Source organism: Sturnira hondurensis, unplaced genomic scaffold (genome assembly GCF_014824575.4).
Source record: "Sturnira hondurensis isolate 20B ecotype Veracruz unplaced genomic scaffold, ASM1482457v3 Scaffold0014384, whole genome shotgun sequence".
In the NCBI taxonomy this organism is placed as follows: Eukaryota; Metazoa; Chordata; class Mammalia; order Chiroptera; family Phyllostomidae; genus Sturnira; species Sturnira hondurensis.
The window spans coordinates 41,551,615-41,575,062 of NW_028087015.1; the positions used below are offsets into that span (position 1 = coordinate 41,551,615).

The 23,448-nt window shown below is 43.5% G+C and overlaps 1 protein-coding gene across 1 annotated transcript in view; it reads right to left on the minus strand.

The window, feature by feature from the left end:
• PLCXD3 (phosphatidylinositol specific phospholipase C X domain containing 3) overlaps positions 1-23,448 on the minus strand; it is a 147,312-nt gene that overhangs the window by 37,787 nt on the left and 86,077 nt on the right. The window contains exon 2 of the mRNA XM_037063234.1: positions 20,728-21,436. Within this exon, the coding sequence (XP_036919129.1) occupies positions 20,728-21,436 (709 nt within the window). The remainder of the gene's footprint in view (positions 1-20,727; positions 21,437-23,448) is intronic.

Here is a 23,448-nt window from a genome sequence, read left to right on the forward strand (position 1 = left end):
AATGCCACATGTATTTTCCCTTACCTCCAGAAACACACAGTTCAATGTGTCTAAAGAAAAAGCTCCCAACAGAATATAGACAGACACACGGCAAGCCTCTGGTAACCCCAAGAGCAACTGTGTTTACTCCAAGGCAAACCTCACTGTGCTGTCATCTCCTTCCTCCCCAGATACCGGCCTGGCACCAGGCAACAGTCGGCTAAGACTGTACACGCAGGCAGCCCCTTAGATACAGAAAATGCCCTTGGAGTTCTAGGTATCACAACCCATAATCCAACATTTGATTTTGTGATGTAAACAATTCTTCTGTCTTTGGAGATCACAGTTCAAAATTTACAGAGCTACAAAGAGCTACCCATCACCTGCAGCAACACCTTTCAGGCCAGAACAGGGGTGATTCTCTCTAGAACACTCCAGCTTGCATAATGCTCTTTCCAGGCAGTATGGCACTTGTCTGCAACAATAACATCACAATCCACATCAGCCCTCATGCTCCTACTTCAGCCTGAAGCCCCACCTTACTCTGAGCACTTAGCAGAGCCGTGCCAGGGACTGTCAACATCCATGTGTACTTCTCCCAAATTCTTTTCCGGCCACTCCTGGAGACGATGTTAGTCTCAGAGGGATTTTTCTGAACTTGCTTCGAGACATGTTATATCTAAAGGAAATGGGCATCTTCAAATTGTTTTTATTCACCAAATTATGTCTTCTTTCCCATCTACATTGCCTAGTCACAAGAATAAGGTTGCATGTAAGACATGCAGAGTGGGCACGGGGGAGTGTTGGTCAAGGTTAAGTTTGGATTGGGACAAGTGAGGATCATATCAGGAGGAGAAGAAAATACCTTCCACTCAATATACATCAGGACTTATTTTTCTTGCCACTAGTGTATCCCTTCCCTTTGGACATCAGTTTCCTTTGGCTTCAATTTTTAACTTCTGTGAAACAACTGTTGGCAAAACCAGGCCATTTATCTTTACTATCCTATCACTTTTCCCTAAAAAAATACTGAGCACCTTGATATTCCTGAGAAATTTACTTCCATGATGAGCAATACTACCCAGAGATAGCCTTGTATTAGTGGACAGAAAACTGGACATGATTATGGCAGATTTTGATCTAGGTAAAAGTTACCAGGCGACTTTGGGCAAGTCATTTCAGGTGTGTGGATATAAGAGCATAGGCATCAGATATTGTGGAGACGTTATTATTATCAACTCACTTTTGGGTCACTGCTTTTCATGGTTCTCTCATTAACACAAATGTTAATCTTATTGTTACTGGGAGTATCAGTAGTTCCCAAACTCTGCCAATTCCTGTTTTTGAAAATGAAAATGACCTCTCATTTTAATTCAGTTTACATATAACCCAGTTTACAGAGCACCACATCTGACCAACCCTTTCTGCCATTAATGTATTATGAAACCTCACTTTCTCTCTTCCTCTCTCTCTGCTCATGGGGCCAAAGTAGGAAAGAGTCTACAAGCCATGCGCATCTGGAGGGTCACATGTTGTTATCACAAGCTGCATGGCAAACAGAGAGGGCCGCGTGGGGTGCGGAGACTTGCACCAGGGGCCCACCATTAGCTCCTGAAATTAGCTGCACAATTACCCCAGTCACAACAAGCTGTTAACAAGGGAGACAGAGATCCTAAGAGCAACTTAATGAACCATTTTTAGTTTTTCTATAACAACCATGTGTATGCAGACACGCATGACCTCACCCTGAGCTGGGCATATGTTTATTTGCAACAGGATCTGCTGGGTTGGCTGATGTATTTAATTAATGGAAATGTGATTAGCAGTAATGACAACAACGTGTCCTCAGCACAATGCCTTGTCAACCTTGTCCAGGTAGCTCCACCTGTCAATAGATCCCCGAGGGACAGGTATTTAAACTACTTGTTATTTGTGGCTAGTCTTTGTTCCTTGGTACAATGCAATACAGATATCAGAAAAAAAGACGAGAGGTTGAATTTTAGAAAACACTCTTATGAATTATAAAATTGTTATTGTCATAATTTAAGGTGGCTTGGCCAATTATGAATTCATCAGATATTGATTCATTTCTTAAAACATGCAAGATGTGATTTCTGCTTGGAATATGAAACTCATTTTTCCTTTATTGTCTTCCATGGTATCTGACTCCCCAAACTGCTCAGTAAATACTTAATAGCTATTAAAAGCCATTTTAGGGGATATGAAGCTGGAAAGCTCACGGTATAAGTCAATCAGTAGCTTTCAAACCTGAGGCAACACCGAAACAACACTGGGATCCAGAGATAGGGCTTGAACACAGGAAGACTGTAAGTCCCACGGGTACTTCTGGTGCACAGAGCCATTGTAACCAATTCAAGCTTAGTTCTAAAAATGATTACAACAGAATAGAAATAATAATAAACACAAGAGAAATCTGTAATAGTAGTATTAGAGAAAAACAAAACCCCAAGATATCTGTTGCAAGATGGCCATATAACTTTTGCCAATTAGTGTGCAGAATTGTCACATGTGCCAACATCTACTGAAAAATCCAAATCACCATAATAAGCTCTATCACAATAAGTTTATATTTAAAGCAAACTTAATTAGTCTCAGTAATGAAATCTCTTCCTAGGAAATTAGGTTCTCAAAGAGAATTATTTACTCTTTTAATTTAGCAGAGTACCACTGAGTGTCCTTGCAAAAAACTATTGCTGTTGATAATAATATTGAAAGTCAACATTTACTGATCACTCACTATGGATCAAACACTGAGCCAAACACCTTCTGTGATGATCACATTTATGCTTCACAAGAGCCCCATCAGTGTGTTTTTATTCCCATGTTACACAGGAAGAATGGAGGCTCGGAGAGTTTAAGGAACTTGCCTAAGATCACACAATGGCCAGTGGCAGAGCCCTGCTCTTTGTCCAAAGTGAATGCCTGAGCTACTGGAAGCAGGAACTATACCGCAAACTATACTGGAAACATGAACGAGATGCCTCCTGGAAAGAATAAGAGAATCTACCTCACTCGTGCCCCAGATGGGGACTAAATAAAGGAGTGAAGAAATGAGTGGCTAGACTGCTTGGCCACTCAGCTGGCAGCCACATCTCAGCAGTAGCAGTTAATTTTACCTCTCGGTTCACTGCAATTTTGCATAAAGGATCACATCAACACGATACAAAAGCAATGTAGTTAAAATGGATATTTCACTTAATTGACTGTTTTAATCTTAAACTAATGATCACACCTGTAATATACAAACGCTTGCATCACCAGACCTCTCACTGCTGGACATGAAAAGCTAGAGATGGAGGTGGTGGCTCTTGGGTGGAGCCACCGAGCAGCACGCCCCAGTGATCTTTATGTTGGCGTGTCAGTTATTGCACTGGCCAACGCGGATCACCTGAAAATCGGGGTACCTTTGCCTCCACTGCTGAAACATCGGGAATTAAGATACTTTGGCTACGAATCAGCGACACTCCTTGGAAGCCATTTTCAAATGTCGGCGGGGAGCTACTCTTCTGACAGAATTTGATGTGGTCTGTCATTTGAAATCCCTCAATTTAGAAGTAGAGATAAACATTTTCTTCTCTTTCATTCTGTAGGTATTAGTAAATATGAGATACTTTCATACTACTGCTTTGGGTTAGTTTGGAAAAAGTCATATAATTTCAGAACTTAGTCAGAGACAACTTAAAGGGCGGAGCGGCATGCAGAAGGTAAAAAAGAAGAAACACACTCTGACGTCAGGCCTGTTCGAACCCCAGCTCTAGAAGCTGTACACACTGAGTAAGTCTGAATGAGTAGGTTTACTTTGCCAAGCTTCATTTTTTCCACATATAAAATGGAAGTGAAACTATCTCATCATTCAGTTGTTACAAGGTCTAAGATGAGAACATACGTATGGGTCTATTATAGTCATTCGAAATCTATCATTTCCCATTCCAGTCCCTTCATCTTATAATTGAGAGTGTTGAGGTTGGACAAATACATCCTGAAGGTCATACGAATTTAAACCTAGGATTATGGGTGTCACCTGTACTTTTTTAAATAATGCTTTAATTTAAATAATAAAGGATTAATGAATTAAGGAACCTATATGCCCATCGCTAAATGACTGGATCAAAAAACTATGGTACATTTACACAATGGAATTCTATGCCGCAGAAAGAAAGAAGGAGCTCCTACCCTTTGCAACATCATGGATGGAACTGGAAAGCAGTATGCTGAGCGAAATAAGCCAGGCGGTGAAAGACAAATACCATATGATATCACCGTTAACAAGAATCTAAACAACAAAACAAGCAAGCAAGCAAAATATGACCAAAGACACTGAAATACGGAACAGGCTGACAGGGACCAGAGCGGGGAGGGGAGAGAATCACAGGGGAAAAGGGGAAGGACTCACATGAACAAGTATAAAGGACACATGGACAATAACTAAGGTGGGGGCAGAAATGGGAGGGAGGTGGGGAGCACTGGGGGGGCAGGGCTGGGAATATAAGACAGAAAACTGTACTTGAACAAGAATTAAATTTTAAAAAGTTTTAAATATCAACATTTTATTTCACTTTCCACTGCTTGTTGTTTTTCTAGTACACAGCAAGTTCTGGTCCACGAAGGATACATGTTGCTCATTATACATGTTCCTTCCTGCATAGTCCAGGAAGGAGGTTGGATAATTCATTTGATTTATGCTCATTCTTTAAAAATGAACTACCAGTCACAGATCAGGTCTCTTGACATTGCTGTTTTATGAACATCTAGTGGGACATTCCTTCTTGTTTTGGTAATGATTCAAATGAAACTAGTGGTTAGACTTTAGACACCATATGATTAGATTTCTACGACAAAATATTGTGATACACATGCACTTAGAAATTGCCACTGTTACCATAGAATCAGATTACTGATGCTAGAAGAGGGGACAAAGGTTGCTCAGTACGTTCACTTTACAAGATCAGGAAACCGAAGGCAGGTAAAATTAAGTGACTTCCTCCAGCTTACACAGGAAGCAGCAATGCTGGGTGAAGAAACCAGGTAAACACCTGCTTCTGATTCATAGTAGCGCTTCGCACCCTCAGCTGAAGAAAACCAGCCGGGAGCATGCCTCTCCCCTAGAAAGTGATCCCTGGAGGGCCAGGGACGGTGTCTTAGTCATTCTGAAGTCCAGGCAGTGAGCAAAGACTCATGGGATTTCTGCACATTTCTATTGTTTGATTTAAGTAATACAAATGATAATAAATATATTTAAAGAGTTTTTTCAGGAATCAAGAACAGTTTCTCATGAATTGTGTTATTCTATGGCTCCAAAGTAGTGGGGTTTTCCTTTGAGAATGAACATCCTAATACACACGAGCTGAAAATGAGCTCCCATTCAGAGCTGTTGCCTATGGTGATGATGGTTCGCTTGTCTCATCCATGGTAGGATGGTTCAATGTCTTTGCATGGCTCCTGCATTGAAATTGCCTTCAGAGTATGTGCACGGGACACATGAGGAAAATAGATCTCGTCATTGCTCCCCTTGGATTTGGACTCCACACAGCATTTACCAGCTTTGTTCACTCACCTTATTTACTAAATTTGGCTCTGAATGAGTGTAGGTTGTTCAATATCCAATTCACCTTGAAAGGATAAAGATTTACCTCCCCCTCCCAGGAAAACTAGTCTAAAGCTGCTTCAGCGTCACTTGGATGGATAAATAAATCCCCGAAGTGACTAATCTAAAGGCAGCAGACACTGGAATGTATAAATTTTGGCATATTCATGTAAACATAAAAAAGGCTATATGAGTAAATATTCTACATTTCCTTAATCCCTGGGCAGTTGGTATCATCTACTTAACCAGAAAAAAATTAAGATCCTGGACAAGTGATGTCATGGGAACTTTTGTGCAGTGGTTTTCTAGGCTAGTGGTTTTCCACCAGGGGGGATTTTCCTCTCTCACATACATACCTGGGGGTGACCATTTGGCAAAATTCGGTAACACTTCCAACTGTCATGCTTTGGAACAGGGGAATGTGCTACTAGGATAGTGTGGCAGAGTTCAGGGGTGATGCTCAACACCCTGCCACCCACAGGACAGTTCCCAGAACAAAAAATTATCTTGTCCAAAATGTCGGTTATTATGAGGTGGAGAACCTGAGTTCTATGCTGAGCATCCTGACTCCCCATCTCTTCAGTAGCCCTCAGTAATGTTGCTATGACTATTACTGTTTCCTGGTGTTTCCAAAAGTAACACTATCTTCCTGTACTTGTCTTCAGGGATGAAAGAGTAAATTTTCCATGCTATTTTGCCCCTTGAATATCTCCTTTTACCTTAGGTCCATTTACCAAAGGACACTAAATTGTCACAGAGGTTGCCTGGAGATGCATTTGGCATCTGAAAAGTCTACTTGGCAGGAAAATGAAAGCAACTTAAAATGTGTGTGCTCTTCCGGGCAATGTGCTATTCCCACCCCACATTACTACATCTCAGAGACAGCTGGGGCGAGACGCCCTGGGACTTCCTGCTCTACCGCTTTGGCATGTTACTATACATTTGTCCCTTCTCACTACAAAACTAAGAAGGGAGAGAGGAAAAAGCAGTGCCAATGCCAGCTACACCTGTCTAAGGCTTGCTTCTCTGGGCCTTTCAGAAGCTCCCAAGGTGATCCCCTGGTTGGGAAGTTCATTCACCACAGAAAGGTAGGTTAGGATCAGGGTCAGGGTTACTTTTGATAATAGAGGATTAGATCCTGGCACATACACTGCGTATGACAGAATGTCTTACCTAAAAGCATTTCTTTCCACCTTAAATTTTTGAAATCAAGTATGTAATGTGTAGTGATCCAATTTTCTCAGAACTTGCTGAATTTTGTAGTCAGAAGAGAACCCTTTCACATCATGGTTTTGCTAACACTGATAAACACACAAAGTGTTGAATGTCTGTGGCCAGTCCATCAAACCTCCACAGAGCTCTTACTTGTTGGCCTAGTCTGAACCTTATTGGCTGTAAATGTCCCCAAAACCAAACATTATTTTCCACCTAAGAAAAGATGCTTTGCACCATTTTCAATGGTCAGTGGTTGGTCAACCACAAAAGTAGATCATATTGGAGAAAGTAGACATGCTCTTGGTGTTTGAGCCTAATGTTACACTGTAGTGAATAAAGAAAGGGCAGCAAAGGTAAGTGTGCTGCTATCCTGAGAGACTGGAGAAGTCACTTTTGTCATCGTCTCTTCCTTTGAGCCCCTCTATGAAATCTACAGGTCAGAAAGTGACTGCTCAGTGGCAAATTCTGTCTTGTATCGTTCCTAATTGCCTCATGCAAATCTCACATTCCAAAGAGGTCGCCCGGAAACCCCAGGACAAGGATCATGAGTCAAGATCTTATAAGACATTACACCATGCCTCTCTGGTGCCCACTCAAAGCCCACAGCACGGGGCTCCTGCATTCTCATTGTTGGCATGTTCTCAGGCTGGGGTCCTGTGGAAAACACTACTTTGGCCAACTATGACAAAGAGAAATTAAAGTTCTCTTAAGTCATAACATAAATAACATCCAAGACACCAAGTGGGTTATATTCCTTTCTTCCCTTCTCCACCCACCATATCTAAGTTTTGTCTGAATTTTTATCAAGAATTGTAGAAGGACAAAAGTCCCAAAATATTCCAGAGATAAATCAAGCAACATCGGGAAAGAAAAAAACACTTTTATAACTACAACGGCCACACAAAACAGCCTCAGAAAAACACTAAAGAAAATATGAGGTCTGAAGAAAGCCAAAAAAATGTAAATGTGTCAAACTAAGTGCAAAGTACCACACTGAGTATATAAGCACTTTCTCCTCTACTCTCCATTGGAAGATGAAGACAGAAAAAGCTTGTGAAACTCTCCTCTCCTCATGAGTGGAAGTAAAACAATGTACTCTCCCAGGTGCTGAGATAAGACAAGGTTTCTACTTTCTTTCATTACTTCTCCTCCCCCAACACACATGCACACATGCACACACATGCACACAAACACACACACTTTCAGTTTAAAGCAGGTTACCTGGTGGTAGTTGGAGCAGAACCTGGTGGGTCATCTAAACAGCTTTCATATGCACAGCCCACATCATCAACATCTAAAAATGTTCCTGCTCATGGTTCATGGCACCAAGGAGCCTCTCAGATACAAGGGTCCTTGGCCATGCTCTGTTTGGGGGCTGCCTGAACACATGGGTGAAGTGTTAGCACACGCGGCAATGAGCTATGTGTTACTGCAAAGATGTGAAATTCTCCTCTTGCCATAAAAAACCACGTAGAAATGCACGTGGCAGCCCGCTCTGCTTGGGAATGACATGAGTCAAATTCATGCAATAGCCCTTTAACTGCTAACCAGTAAACATAAAATGAGACCAGAATCAAACTAAGTTTCCAAGCTTTTTTTTTAAGCAATGAACTCACATGTCTCCCCCAGTCCACATATGCTCTCTGTTAACAGACTGAACTTCTATTGAACTATGCACTCAGCCAAATTGCTCTACAATCTATTCAAAATATCTTTACAAGTATTTGGTTTTGAGAAACAGGCAATATAAATTAAACCCTTCAACACTGAACTGCAAAACATGTGAAAGACACATGTCCATAAGCAATCTTCTGCAGCATTATTGTGTTGTTTATTTTCATGACCAGCTCACTTTTGAACCCGAGCTAAATCATATGGGTAACAGCTTTTCTGTTCAATATTCAGAGAAGCAGCAGCTACATGGTGAATTCGGTCAGTTTTCTACCGGCCAAATCTCACATCCATTTCCAAAGGGCAGCCTGTGCTCCTCACATTCACTAATGAAATCACACATTCCAGTCTCACTGCCACATCCGCTCCATCAAGACGGAACGTCACAGCTCCGCCGACAGCGAAGAAGCTGCTTTTCTTTTAACAGCTGAGGCCCCAGGAAAATAAGTGCTGAGGGAGTGAGAGGGAGAGATATTTTAAAGCAAAAATCCAAGCCATACTTGTGATTTCTGCAAATAAAAATTAATTAGGACAAACGAGTCCCTGGCTATTCCTGTCTAATCACTTCTAGTACTTTAAAATAAATTAATTAGAGAAAGGCTACAGCCCCAGACAATTCGGCGAGAGCCAGAAGGCCTGCGCTCTCCACAGGGAAGCCAGATATTAGTGTCTGCCGGCGACGCACGTAACATTTTCTTCTGAAATCCTCCAAGGCCAGATATTTGGAGGAAATCTGAGGAAATTTCATATTTCCAGCTTGACTGTTGTTGTTATATTGAAAATATTATGAAAGTAAACGTTTTATCAACTGAATGTGATATATCACAGACAACAGTGTGCGGGGAAGGGGGTAGATGGAGGTGGAAGAGGATGTCGGGGGGATAAATGGGAATGGAAAAAGTACAATACAAAAGCTGAAATGTGATTGTCAGGAGTGGTGTAAGTAAGTTACTGAAGATTTTTGTTACAATTTTGTCAGATGGGACACATTTAAGCAACTCCTCACTCTTTTTATTGCTTGACAGAGACTCGGACGTATATCACCTCACTTAAATAAGTATTTATACTTGTCGGAGTCGCCCTTGGTGATCAATAGGTCAATCTACCAAGTACACCCAACACAAATGAGCATTCGGGGCGCCCATTCAAACAAGGTAAAGGAACATATGCCTCCCCAGACACAAAGGGCAAGCAGAGCACCCAGGTGAAAACAGGACCACTTTCTGCTTCTTTGTGCCCTGAGTGAGTTGTGAAGCCCTGGGACGGACGTCAGGATGCTCGCAAGTATTAAAGAATGAGCAGTTCCCTTTACAAAGGGCTGTCTTCCCACATTCCTTCCGCACCTGCAGCCCCTTCAACCTCCATCCCTGGTGATTCTTTGTACTTGTTAACCATGCCCGACCCTTGCCCAGTGAGATAGGAATAAACTGAAGCTCCCAGAGGTAAAAAATACATGAAGTTAATTATCAGTAGGACTCAATCTGAAGTTTACATTTTCAGTAGGCAAGCCCTGAGCGAGGGCTCATCACCAGCTCTTTGATCTGCTTCCTTATACCAAATGGTCTGGGCTTCTGCATGGACACAGCCTGGACGGTTTCAACGAGAATGAGAACAACCAGGAAAAAGCACATGCAAGCGTAAGTCACACCAGAGGCCTTCAAACCAAATAGGAATAAGTGATACTTCTTCCTTCACATTGCACTGAAAGGGGCCAGAGAAATTACAAAGCAACCCCTGACCCTCAGGGGCTAGTCAGACCCTCACAAATAGGCCATGGCATTCTCCTCTTGGGAATAAGCAATCTCCCAGAATACCTATGAGGTCAGTCAAGATCAAGGGAAAGTGAGATTGAAAAGAGGATACTTTGTGAGGTTGTCTAGGCACTAAAACAAGATCCCACAAAATAGCAAACATTCCCCCGTCTGGACTAAAATGAATGACCAAGACCTCTCTACCAATCCTGGTTGGTCCTCTCTCTAGCCCTATAGACAAGACCTACTGAGAGATCCAGCTACCGAACTGCCCTTGCTCTCTGACTGCATCCAGTCCAGAGAGATGCGCTGCTTCCTTCAGCCTCCCGCCAGTCACCCCCCTAAGCCCTGGTTCTATAAGAGGTTCTCTCCGTCACCTGCTCCCTGTGGGTCTCGTGGTTCCCAAGGCCTGGGTTCTCCCTTGCTGCAACAAGTAGTAAACTCAGTGTGCTCAGTGACCCATTTGGGTTTGGCATTCTGGCAGTCCCACAACACTCGCGCCCTCTGTCTCCCCCTGGAAGGTAAGAAGGTCTCCTGAGAAGGGGCTATTCCTCCGTGGATGAATGGCCTGCAGATGGGTGAGGGGCCTGAGCTGTCCAGGTCTGGTCCGTTTTACTTCCAGACTCAGATACCTCTTACTTGCTCATATACTGACAATTCGTGCTTTGGTTCCTTTCCAATCCCAAACAATCCGCCCTGATCCCATTTGCTGCTGGCTGATGTCCCCTGTCCCTTGAGCCACGACCTGTTCACTAAACATCCCTGCTGCATGGACTCTTTGTCTTTATTCCTTCTGACTCTCCCCAATCAACTCACCTGCTTTAGTTGACTCTCTGAGTGCCAGCTACAGGTTAGGCTAGTTCCTTTTTAGACATTAAGTTCGATCTGCTCAGTAAATTCCACATAAGAAAACTGACACCTGGAGAGAGTCACTGAAACGGGTGAACTCTATCCTATGCCATGCTTTTTAGAAAAATATATGTATTCTCTCTCTCTGCCTCCCCTGCCCCCTCTCACACACACACTCACCAGGCACTGAATAGGTATCTGACTTCCCGACAGCTTCAAACTCTCCCCAGTTTTCAACTCTCCTGACATAGACAATGAAAGGTGCCTGCCTGGATTTGCCTTTAATCTTACAATGTCAGCAGAATGAAGGAGAGAGGGAGAGAGAGCTTGGATGTGCACAACTGTTTCAAAAATTCTTGGGTCAAAAGTTCTTAGAACAGCAAGTTACAGACATCCCTCCCTCCTGCCGTACCCCAGCAGGACCCAGGTTGACATCAGTCCTCTGCCACGCGGCCTCATGGTTGGAAGTTGCTATCAAATCTTCTTTTTTACTGTTGGAAATCAGGTCTGGGAAAGCAATTGGGTTGCAAGGTGCTGTGAAGTGAATTGGTTTTGATGGAAGATACTGAGGCTGGAAGTTAGTAAGGCTTCTTTCCTGGCAATTTGCTTTAGAGCTCAGGAAAAAAAACACACCCCTCCTGGTAACCTTTGCCCGAGCTTCTGCCGCACAACAACGCCAGGATCCAGCTATATGACGTGGGAGGGAGGATGCATGAGGGAGAAAGGCTGAGGACCATTTTCTGGAAATCAGTGATGAGCTGCTCTACCTTGGTGACAGAGCAAGCAAATGTGGACTTAAATCTGGCAGGGTCCGTGGGTGAAGGAGTCATAGCTCAAATTAAGAAAAAAATTAAGGAAACAGATTTCAGAGATAGGGAGGGGACTGATAAATCTTGGGGTTGACACTTTGAAGATTTCTTAAAGCCAAGTTCATGTTGGTGGGACAGTTGAGGGTCAGCTTGTCTGCATACATGAGCAATGGTACTCAAGGTGAGGTCACCTGGTGTCAGAAATGAAAATCTTTGAGCCATGGACGCCTGGATCAGAAGCTCCAAGGAGCAGTGTTCTGGAATTTCCATTTCAACAAAACCTCCGTGAGCTCTTTCCAGTCGGCCAAGCCTCTGGCTAGGAAAAAGGCTACTTTCTAGAGCTTTCTTTCAATTTCCAAGCCAGACTTTTTTCTTCAGCAGTTCGAACACCTAGATTCTGAATTGCTCCCAGCACTGGCTCATAGCGCTGCCATGAAACCTTCTCTAGCTTTTCTGATGTGCAGTGTCTTAAATTGCAAATTGGAAATAACACCTATTGAATAAATGAGGCCTCCAATAAACATATGTTGAAGAAACAAATCTTAAGATGAAAGTATCTTGTAAACAGTGATTATTTCTAATGCTAGTTCTCCATGGTCTCTCTGAAGGCATATGGAACCCAAGGACACAGCTTCCTATTCTACCGAGTAGCTGAATAGACTGGTCCATGATTAGATGCTCCAGTGTGCTCGCTTATTTGGGGACAGGGCCTGGGGGATAGGGACAGAAAGCTGCTCTTCATGGAGACGTGCTCTCTCATCTCACCCTGTCGTGACCTTTCAACCGTCTCTCAGTGCGGTTTTCCTTGGCTCCCTGCAGCTGCTGAGGTGACTGAGATTGCAGGCAAATGACCCCCCAGAGGCCTGCCCCACCCCTGCTNTGGTACTCAAGGTGAGGTCACCTGGTGTCAGAAATGAAAATCTTTGAGCCATGGACGCCTGGATCAGAAGCTCCAAGGAGCAGTGTTCTGGAATTTCCATTTCAACAAAACCTCCGTGAGCTCTTTCCAGTCAGCCAAGCCTCTGGCTAGGAAAAAGGCTACTTTCTAGAGCTTTCTTTCAATTTCCAAGCCAGACTCCTCTTTCAGCAGTTCGAACACCTAGATTCTGAATTGCTCCCAGCACTGGCTCATAGCGCTGCCATGAAACCTTCTCTAGCTTTTCTGATGTGCAGTGTCTTAAACTGCAAATTGGAAATAACACCTATTGAATAAATGAGGCCTCCAATAAACATATGTTGAAGAAACAAATCTTAAGATGAAAGTATCTTGTAAACAGTGATTATTCTAATGCTAGTTCTCCATGGTCTCTCTGAAGGCATATGGAACCCAAGGACACAGCTTCCTATTCTACCGAGTAGCCGAATAGACTGGTCCATGATTAGATGCTCCACTGTGCTCACTTATTTGGGGACAGGGCCTGGGGGATAGGGACAGAAAGCTGCTCTTCATGGAGACGTGCTCTCTCATCTCACCCTGTAGTGACCTTTCAACCCGTCTCTCAGTGTGGTTTTCCTTGGCTCCCTGCAGCTTCTGAGGTGACTGAGATTGCAGGCAAATGACCCCCCAGAGGCCTGCCCCACCCCTCCTGGGTCTAGGCAATGACGGGTAAACTGGGCAGCAGAAGTGTTGTTTGGGGCGTTGGTGTGAGCTGGAGTGTGTCTCGATTAGATGGAAAAGATAGAGTCTGTTGCATTTGTGAGGCGGGAAGAGGGAAAGGCCAGGGAAGGATGGCCCTGCACAAAATCCATGGCCTGTCCCCAGGCCCGACCTCTGACCCCCAGTCAGGGCCCCAGGCACCACGTTCCACCGTGCACGGTGCAGATGAAGCCAGCTCACCTTCCATGTTGGTCCCTGCACCTGACGTTTTCTGACCCTGCCAGGTCTTCCTGTCCGTCTCTGTCCTCAGCCTTCCCTGGGACATGGAAGGCAGGATTCTGCCTTCAAGAGGGGACACCTGGATTTTAACTTCATTTTTGCTGCCAGTTAGCAAAAATGTCATCTGGGTGATTGTTTAGCATTCCTCTGGCCCAATTTTCTTACTAAATGGAAAACAGTTAAATGGGCAGTAAGCAGATGACAAGGAGAATGGAGCCCAGTCACCTCTAAGTTCCCTCCTTTTCTGTTATCCTGTGGCAGTGCTGGCCTGAGGCCATGCCAGCATCCTACCTTTGTGTGCTTTCCTGAGACAAAGCCATGAACTTCAGTGCTGCTCTTCTCACAGCCTGTCCCACACTAGCCCCAGCATTCTTCCCTTCCCAGACCCCTAGACTGACTTCCCCCCCAAGATGACAGATAATGTAATACATGCACCCACTTTTAAGAAATGTGGATGCATATAACACATTCTAAGAATTTTCCCTAATTTGCAGGAGGAAACATAAGACATGGAGTCAAATGGACCCAAATTATAATCTTGGCTTTGCTAAATTAACATGGGATTTTTGAGCAAGGTACTAGACATTTTCCACCTCCAGTAGATCTAATAATACCGTCCTTGTAACGCTGCAGGAGGATTAAGTGAATACACTTCCTATAAAGCAGAGTGAGCTTCCTATCATGTGAGCTCAACATCTGTGGTTGACTCCCTTCTCCCATCTGGGTCATATCGGTGCTTATTGACCACCAACCACATCCTGAAAAGTCTGCCTCATCTCCCCAGGCTGTGACTGTAATCTCAAGAGTTAAATGGGTGGGCTGCACTGTGTCCAACTCCAAGGGATGTCATTCATACAGAATGACATGGTGAACTGTGTTGCCAGGACGCCAAAGGACAGCCCTGTCAGTAGTGCTGAGACGTCGGCATCTTCTGCTTTTCTCTCCTCCCAGCCTCTTGCGGACATCTTGCTTTGTTTCCAGCCTTGGACTGGTGAGTTATCTTCAGTATCTTCTATCCTTATTCAATCTATATAATTTATTTTGTTTTATTCCCTGAGGCTCAGTTCTGATATATCCCCCCTTGAATATCTTCCTAATACATATGCGATTAGGCTTAGAGTCCCCAGACTGCATTTAAAATCCTGCATGATCTTCTACTTTGCCTTTCCTAGGCTTATCTTTCATGTTCCCTTACATCTCACTCTGCTCTGGCCAACTCTCACTTTTGTTCCTCAAAATTTCCTACCTTCGTGTTTTTCTCTTGTTGTTCCCTCAGTCTGGGAAGCCACCCCCCACTGATCTCTGCCTATTACAATCCTGTCCTCTCTTCAAAGCTGACCAAAATCTTTCCAGGTATCTCTCTCCTATAAGTCACTATAGGCCTTGGTCTTTAATCCTCCCATTTTTAGGTCATGCATGATCTTGTCTTTTTTTTTTTCTTAAGATTTTATTTATGTCTTTTAGAGCTATCAGAAGGGAGGGAGAAAGAGAGGGAGAGAAACATCCATGTACATGAGATACATTGATGGGTTACCTCTCACATGCCCCCACCTGCAGTCCTGGCCCACAACCCTGTCATGTGTCCCGACTGGGAATCGAACCTGTGATGTTTTGGCTGGCAGGCCAAGGATCAGTCCACTGAGCCACACCAGCCGGCGCTGCTCTTGTCCTTTCAAACCTCCTTGATGCTGGTTCAGAACAATGGCATCCTGCTGGTTTTAATGTGCTCACAGCACTGAGTGCAGAGCTCTACTCACAGGAACTGCTCAGCAGGTATGTACTAAATTGAACCCTCCACCTGAGTACACTGCCAGTGTCTTCGTGGTATTTGCCATATAATGAGAGGGAAACGCATTTCCGGCCACCCCTTCGGATTCTCACGGAAGGCAGAAGCCTAGGGTGGGGCGGTGGTTTTGAGACCCCATATCTGAGGTTACACCTGAGTACTGTGTCTTGAGAAGAGTAGGCACCCAAATGTGTTTGTTTTATGAGCAAACCCCAAAATGGAGCAAACTGGATTTAAATCGTGAATCCACCTTTTCTTCACTTACTATCTAACACTTAACTTTCTAACACTCACCCTTTCGTTTATGATGGCAATCCTATTTGGGGGGAGTTTTGTGACTATTAAACCAATCAATGCTTATGAAGCAGTTAGCATAGTACTGAACAGAGAGCACTTAAACTAACTTAGTGTTGTGATCATTTAAACCGTTGGCCTACATAAACATTGTCTGAATTAATTCAACATCAGTTTACTCCCACAAATGCATTGGTCCTTAAAAATTCTGGCAGGTGGTCTGACCATTTTTTTTTTAAGCTGAAGAACCTATAATTTAATGAATTTCCACAAATTAGGGAAAAAAATTGACTCACGTTGCACACCTTCTTTTTAAGAATGTGTGAATTCTGCGGGGGTGAGGTGCAAAAGCTGGTGTTTGAAAGATAAATTAAAAATAGGTCTTTAAGAAATCAAGTCTGTGTCTTCCGGCATTGCTAAACTGTGGAAAACGCAGCTGCGGTGTCCAGAACCAGCCGCCGAACTGAAAGCTCTGCTACCTACATCTTCTTTCCCTGAGAAACACCCGCACCTTCGAACACTGTTTTCTAAGCCCCTGTGCTCAGAGTTTTGTTAACCAAATAGCAGACATCAATTACAAATTTTTAGAGAAACTAGTTAAATGCAGATCTTAGAATTGTAGGAATTGGAAACTGAAAAGGGTCTTGGAGATATTCTAGTTCAAACTCCCAATTTTGCAGATGAAAATACATAAGGCACAGAAAGGTCTTCCTGGTGCCCTAGTCCGTTCTCCTTCTGTGGCAGAGAAGAGGCCCATCGCCTATTGTGGTATTCATGTAGGACTCCTGAATGAGTGGCTGTAGCACAGCCTCGAGAGGAAAATGCCAGAGAGAGTCTTCCTCCTTCACTTGAGGAGGAGACAGTGGGGACACATTCTTGGGGAGTCAGGGGTTCACTCATTGGCTGTTTCAGAGGTAAGTAAATCACCCTGCCAGGCACCATGCCACAGCTGACAATGACCTTTCCCTACAGACCTCATGCAGAAAGCTTGAAACACCTAAAAACAAGACAAAAGAAAACCTCTGAGGTTCACATTAATCCCAGAGGCTCTGCAGCTGGGTTAAAAAGAGATCTTTCTAGTTTTTCTGACACTGAACTCTATCAACAATGCTTATAGCGCAAATATCACAGCTGTGTTTATGTACATTTGCAAGTAAATTTTATCATCTCAAACAGAAAAAAAGTTGATGCTACCTGTAGAAACTCTTTGTTTCCACTTTATAAATTCTTTCCTCACCCACTTCTCTTTCTCTTTTCAATGATCCAGCTTTACTATTCCAGATATAAAGGGCAGAGGCAAGTGAGAAGTTTGGAATTAGAGCTGCTGGCTAAGGCAATTTGTAAAAATTAGTTTCGGGAGCTGTTAAGTGTGGCCTGAAAAAAAAAGTGCTTAGAAAAACACTGCATTAGTTATCTTTAAATAAGATTCACCACTAAGACACTTGTTAATGCCTTTTGTATGCTAATGTGAATTGTGAATCTCCTGGGAGAGATGTGTAGATATGTATAGAAACATTTCCAGTACTTTCCTAACTTATTTGATCTTTCCCCCCCAAATCCTACTTTAGTAACACTGTACTAGAGCATAAATAACCAAAAAGCAGTTCAATTTATAAGTTGCAATGTCCTAAACTTCATGAAATGCCATAAGAGAGAAAAGTGAAAGTCATTTATTCCTTGGGAAGATTTTTCCTAACTTCCCGAAGGCTCTTCTCTACACAGGTGAGACCAGGGTGTGGCTCTTAATCAGGTGTAAAGCAGGCATGTTGTATGGAAACATGTGTTTTTCTAAGTGCAGCAAAGTGAAGCTGGAGGAGCCATGGGAAGACTCCTTTCATGCCCAGTCTGTAAACGTTATAAAGAAGCTGCTGTCGTTCCATGTGTAGAGAGAATGGAGAAAGTTGGAGCTGATTGACCCCCAAGCCCCACCTGCCTCTTTCCCACCTCTGCTGGACCCTCAGGGATTCTTCAGGATCTGGGAGGCCTATGGGGTAAAGCTTAAAGAACACATTCTTACATGGATACAATATAACGTCTTTACTTTTAAGTATGTAAGAGACATGCTAAGTTGTTATTTGCTGGAACAATTAACTTTAGTAGAAAGTGGTGCTCAAAGTCTTCGTCGTATTCTGCTGAAAACTTTGAGGAGACTAGCTGAGTGGAGGCTTGGGGCCAGGAAAGAGGTGAAGAGTTTGGTGTAATANTGCAGCAAAGTGAAGCTGGAGGAGCCATGGGAAGACTCCTTTCATGCCCAGTCTGTAAACGTTATAAAGAAGCTGCTGTCGTTCCATGTGTAGAGAGAATGGAGAAAGTTGGAGCTGATTGACCCCCAAGCCCCACCTGCCTCTTTCCCGCCTCTGCTGGACCCTCAGGGATTCTTCAGGATCTGGGAGGCCTATGGGGTAAAGCTTAAAGAACACATTCTTACATGGATACAATATAACGTCTTCACTTTTAAGTATGTAAGAGACATGCTAAGTTGTTATTTGCTGGAACAATTAACTTTAGTAGAAAGTGGTGCTCAAAGTCTTCGTCGTATTTTGCTGAAAACTTTGAGGAGACTAGCTGAGTGGAGGCTTGGGGCCAGGAAAGAGGTGAAGAGTTTGGTATAATAATCTAGGGAAGAGTTTGGAATCTCCAAGGCAATGGGGCGGGGGGGCGGGGGGGCAGGTAGGGGAAGAAAAGAGTTGAGAAAAGGAGAAGGAGAAAGAGGTAGAGGAAAGGAAGCCAGGGTGAGAAGTAGTGTGGATGTGATCAGGGGAAGATGGTCTAGGCTAGAAGATTCGTAATTACAGACAAGTCTAAAATTCAATTTTCAATTATGTGCAATGTTATGGTAATAAAAGCTCCCCTGTCTCCTTGGGTCCTTAGCAAAATCTCCAAACCAATGTGGAAACTGAGTAAGAAGCGAGTTGCATGACTCAGGTTATACAGAGTGAGGTGTGGAAAGGCCACGTGGGACAATCGATCCATAAAACAATGTATGTAACCTAGAGGCAGCCAGGGCTCGTATCACAAGGATATAAGAAATCTCATGGAAGGTTCTATACATGTATAGGGTATACAATGAAGGGCTAGGGACCTTATTTAGATCTTAAGAAATAGGGAGGTCCCAGCTAATGACTGAATAATGAAAGGGAGTTATGCTTTCATACAGAGGAAATTTTACACTCCAATATCTTGCGCCTTTGACTACCAAAAAATACCAATAACGACCAAAGGAGTTGGCCTGTATTCCTCTAGTCAACTGACCACATAAACTTAGTGCCTTACCAGCACTTTAAATTTAGTGACCTTGATGATATCTTCCCAACTTCCTCCTCACATCCCCATGTCTGTTTCCTGCCCCTGAGAACGTCTTTATCACCCCTGCTACTTAAGAAGAAATCGTGTTCTCAAATCTTTCCACCCATTCATATCACATAGCTTAATAGCTACTGAATCATCCTAATATTGCTGTTTGCATAAATTGCCTTGGTGTATGCTCACTTCCTCCGTTTACCTTGCATTAGGTTGCTCAAACAGTTCAAAGCACTTCTTAAGTGCCCCTTCTCTCCACCCCACCCATCCTCCAGGCGGTGCCAGTTACCAATCTAAAAGACAGACCTGGTTAAGTCACTCTACGAGCAATTGCCATTGCTCTCAGAATCACACTCCCTGCAGCCTGGCTAAAAGCTTTCTTGCAAGTGTGTTTCCGCCCCACTACACACCTCACCTCCTACAATTTCCCACCCCACACACTGTGCTATAAAGCCACATGGATTATTTTCACCTACAGATCTTTTCTCTTCTTCTTCTTGTCTTTCCCTGCGATGTCCTTGAGTCCAAGCAAAACAGTTATACTTTGTCCCTTTACCATAATTCAAACTATTAATGTTAAAGATAAAACTCGTATTTTATCTTCAGAAGTTATTTGCATTGTTTTGTACTTTAAGTCTAAAGAATAAATAATGCATACAAGTTTTCCTATTTGATCACACTCATGGGAAAGAGCCACAGGGACCTTCGGCGATTGCGGGTGTAATTACACTTCACATGCATGGCCGGACTTGACCAATGGGATGGATGCTCTCTCTCTGGGGCTGGTTCTTGCTTATGGTGTAGTGTAAAGGCACACACTTGAGATTTTGTTTCATCATCCATTGTCCAAGTGGGCTTAGGCAAAACCTTACTTCTATGAACCTCAATTTTTACTGGTATGAGAGTATCTACTACCCAGGGTTGTTATGTAGATCCGATACAACTATGTAAAAGGACTCTGGGAACAGCAGACAAAGGGCTTGGTAATCTGTAAAGTGCTACACAGAGGAGAAAGGTGTGCTATGAAAAGAGAAGTGGACATGGAGTCAAAACACATGGTGCCATGATCTTTGTCCTAGAAGTGTATATTGAGGCCCTAATTCCACATACTTGTAAGTGTGGCCTTATTTGGAAACAGGGTGATTGCAGATATAATCAAGTGAAGATGAGGGCATTAGAGAAGATGCTGCTGCAATATGACTGGGCCCCTGATAAGAAGAGAAGATAGGCACACCGGCAGAACGCCAGTTGAAAACAAGGGCAGAGACTGGAGGGATGCACCTACAAGCCAGGGGATGCTGAGGATTGCCAGCTATCCCCAAAAGGTAGGGGAGAGGCATGGAAAAGATTGTCCCTCAAAGGCTGCAGAAGGGATCAAACCTGCTGACACTCTGATTACAGAATTCCCATTTCTAGAGCTCACAGACAAAAAAAAATATTTTGTTTTAATTTACCTAGTTTCTGGTGCTTTGTTATGGCAGTCCCAGGAAACTCATACACATGGGTATGAGTTTCAGCTCCATCACCTACAGGATCTATGAATGTGTGGTACTATATTTAAACTGCCCCCCTAGTACTCAAAGGGCACTTACCTTTCGGTGATGGTCTCTCTGAGGCCACTGGCCACCCCTTTGACCACAGTGCTTGCTTTGGGCGTCAGCACCACCTGAGATATAAAAAATGAGCCCTTCTTTCTTCTCTCTGTGATGGACGCCTGCAGAAACTGGATCAGTTTTTCCGGGTCTGTGGTGTTGGCCCAGGGAGCGGGCATCATCTGCCCAGGCCAGAGGAAGGGCACCTCCAGGGCCACGGGACTGTGGTAGAAGACCAGCACTTGGTAGTCCTTCTCCCACAGGTACTTGAGACTGACTTCCTGTGCGAAAATGGCCGGGCACATTTTATTGCCATAGATGTCCTTCAGCATCTGGACCAACTTTTCATGGTGGTATTTCTGCATCCCATAAAAATGATTGAAATCCAAGAACACTACCTCCTTACGGTGATCTGTGAGGAACGCATTGATCTCCTCAAGGCCTTCATTGACTTTGGCACTGAACAAGCCATGAGCAAAGTAGAGTTCATTGTCCGGGTCTCTGGGCTTAGTGGAAATTCGAAGATCAAAGTAACGGATCCCAGCTCCTAGCTGACCTGTAAAGTTCATTGTTTGAGTGGCTAGCCATTTCCGCATCAGCTTTTTGGCCACAGTTCCAAAAACAGAGACAAAATTCTGGACAGTTTCTGGCTGTTCAGGGCCCACTGGAGAGGCTTCATCAATGTAGAAACTGAAGGAATCATGAGATCCTGGAAGAATAACAAGGTACAATGTGGTTACATTTCGGTCCTTCATCCTCCCCAATTTCCCTCTTGTCATGTCTGTATCTCTCCCTGCAATGAGCCAAAGGAAATACTAGGCTGTTGTGGACCACTCTGTCTGGTTCTAGGAATTGTAACTCTCTACCCCCCGTGGCTAAGGGTGAGCGAGCAATGACCTCTGGAATGCGAGCAGCTGGAGACAAGGCTTGTATCTGGTAGCAAATGCTGTCTCAGTTTCCTCCCTGCCCCCAAAGCATGGTCAGAAATCCTTGACAAGTAAGACCCTTCAGAAGAGGGGCAACCTAGGTCAGACATGACCACTTGGGAGGCCATCATGGAAGGACTCAGGGGGTCTGCGACAAAGAGGGAGCAATGGACTCTCAGCCCAGGTCCCCATGTCCTCTGGGAGAAGCGCTTCCTGGCTCTAATCCACTTAAGCCTGAATACCCGATGGGAAGAGGTATAGCTCCTTGCCTTGCTAGAGCGTGTCCTGGGGAAAAATCTGGCATCACAAAGACTTCCTGATAAACCTGTGAAATCTGCTCTGCTAAGAGTGTTTTCATTCATATATTAAGGGTTCAAGCAGGAAACTCTAAAACTCTGTTCCTGACAGACTCTGACTCAGACTAAGCCCTCAGATTTCTTTGAAATGTTATCTACTGTTTGATTCTTGCTGCCCCGTATTCCTGTGTATTACAACCCAATAAAAGCTTTTGGAGGAAGGGGCTCAATGCCTTTTTCTCCTGAGAAACTGGCTACTGTTCAAGGACTTTTTCCTCTGGGAAACTGGAAACTTGAGCCACTTCTCCTCCCCAAGCAGATCACATCATGTCTCAGTCATGTTTACTCTCACCCGTGGCACACGGGGGGACTTGTGAGGAAAGTCGCCCCCACACCAGGCAATATTTACCAAGTTCATTCTCATGTCTTAAGAAGGTTCTTTTTATAGCCTGGCATAGTGCATAGAGTAAATCAGTTGTGAAGTGATAAAAATTCCTTCTGATAATGCTTTAAAATTCAAATGATCATCTTCTGCTTTGCCTGTAGACAAAGAACTTAATGGATTTATTTGGATTGGTTTTCCATATACTAACCATTCAAAAATAAGACCTAAAGGGACTCACCAGTTCCCAAATACTTTATCTATAATATTGCCCCTTTTCTTTCTTTTGGGTTGATTTGAAGCTGGAAGGTTTGTTTCAATAAATAAGAAGCCCTTTTCACAACAGATGATCATTGTAAGAATTGCTAACTCATACACTTTGGAAAACACAAGGGGTCACAGGGTAGAAGGAAGGAGAAAAAGGAAAGAGGACAGTCCAATGTTGAGATATCTGACATCATTTCTGACCTTGCATTTGGGAAAATGTAAACTTAGACAAGGCTGCAAGTGAACACATATGAGAGCATCAAAAAATTAACTAACAGGCTGTTTTCTTCACAGATATTTCCTCTCAATAGTAAAATCTCTTTTTGGAGTTGGCTTCCAAATTTAAAAGACTTTCTTTCTAAAAGAACAAGGACAACCTATTTATTTATATTTGGCATTTACAAATATTAAAACTCCAGAAATGGCCCTGGCTGGTGTACAGCACCAGCCTGCAAACCAAAGGGTCACCAGTTCAATTTCTAGTCAGGGCACATGCCTGGGTTGCAGACCAGATCCCCAGGTGGGGATGAGTGAGAGGCAACCACACACTGATGTTTCTTTTCCTCTCTTTCTCCTTCCTTTCCCCTCTGTCTAAAAATAAATTTTAAAAACTCTTAAAAAATACAAAATAAAAAAGTCAAGAAATATAGCAATGAACATGTGTATGACTTACCTGTAAGTACAGAGTGCCATTTAAAATATTACTGGACCAGATAAAAAATTATTTCAAATTTAATTATGGTTGTTAAAGTCTCCTTCAATTCTTGGGCATGACTGACTAAATAGGCGAAATTAAATGAACAAACCCTGGACTTTTCAACACATTAGAAAGGGCAGACATCATTGTTCT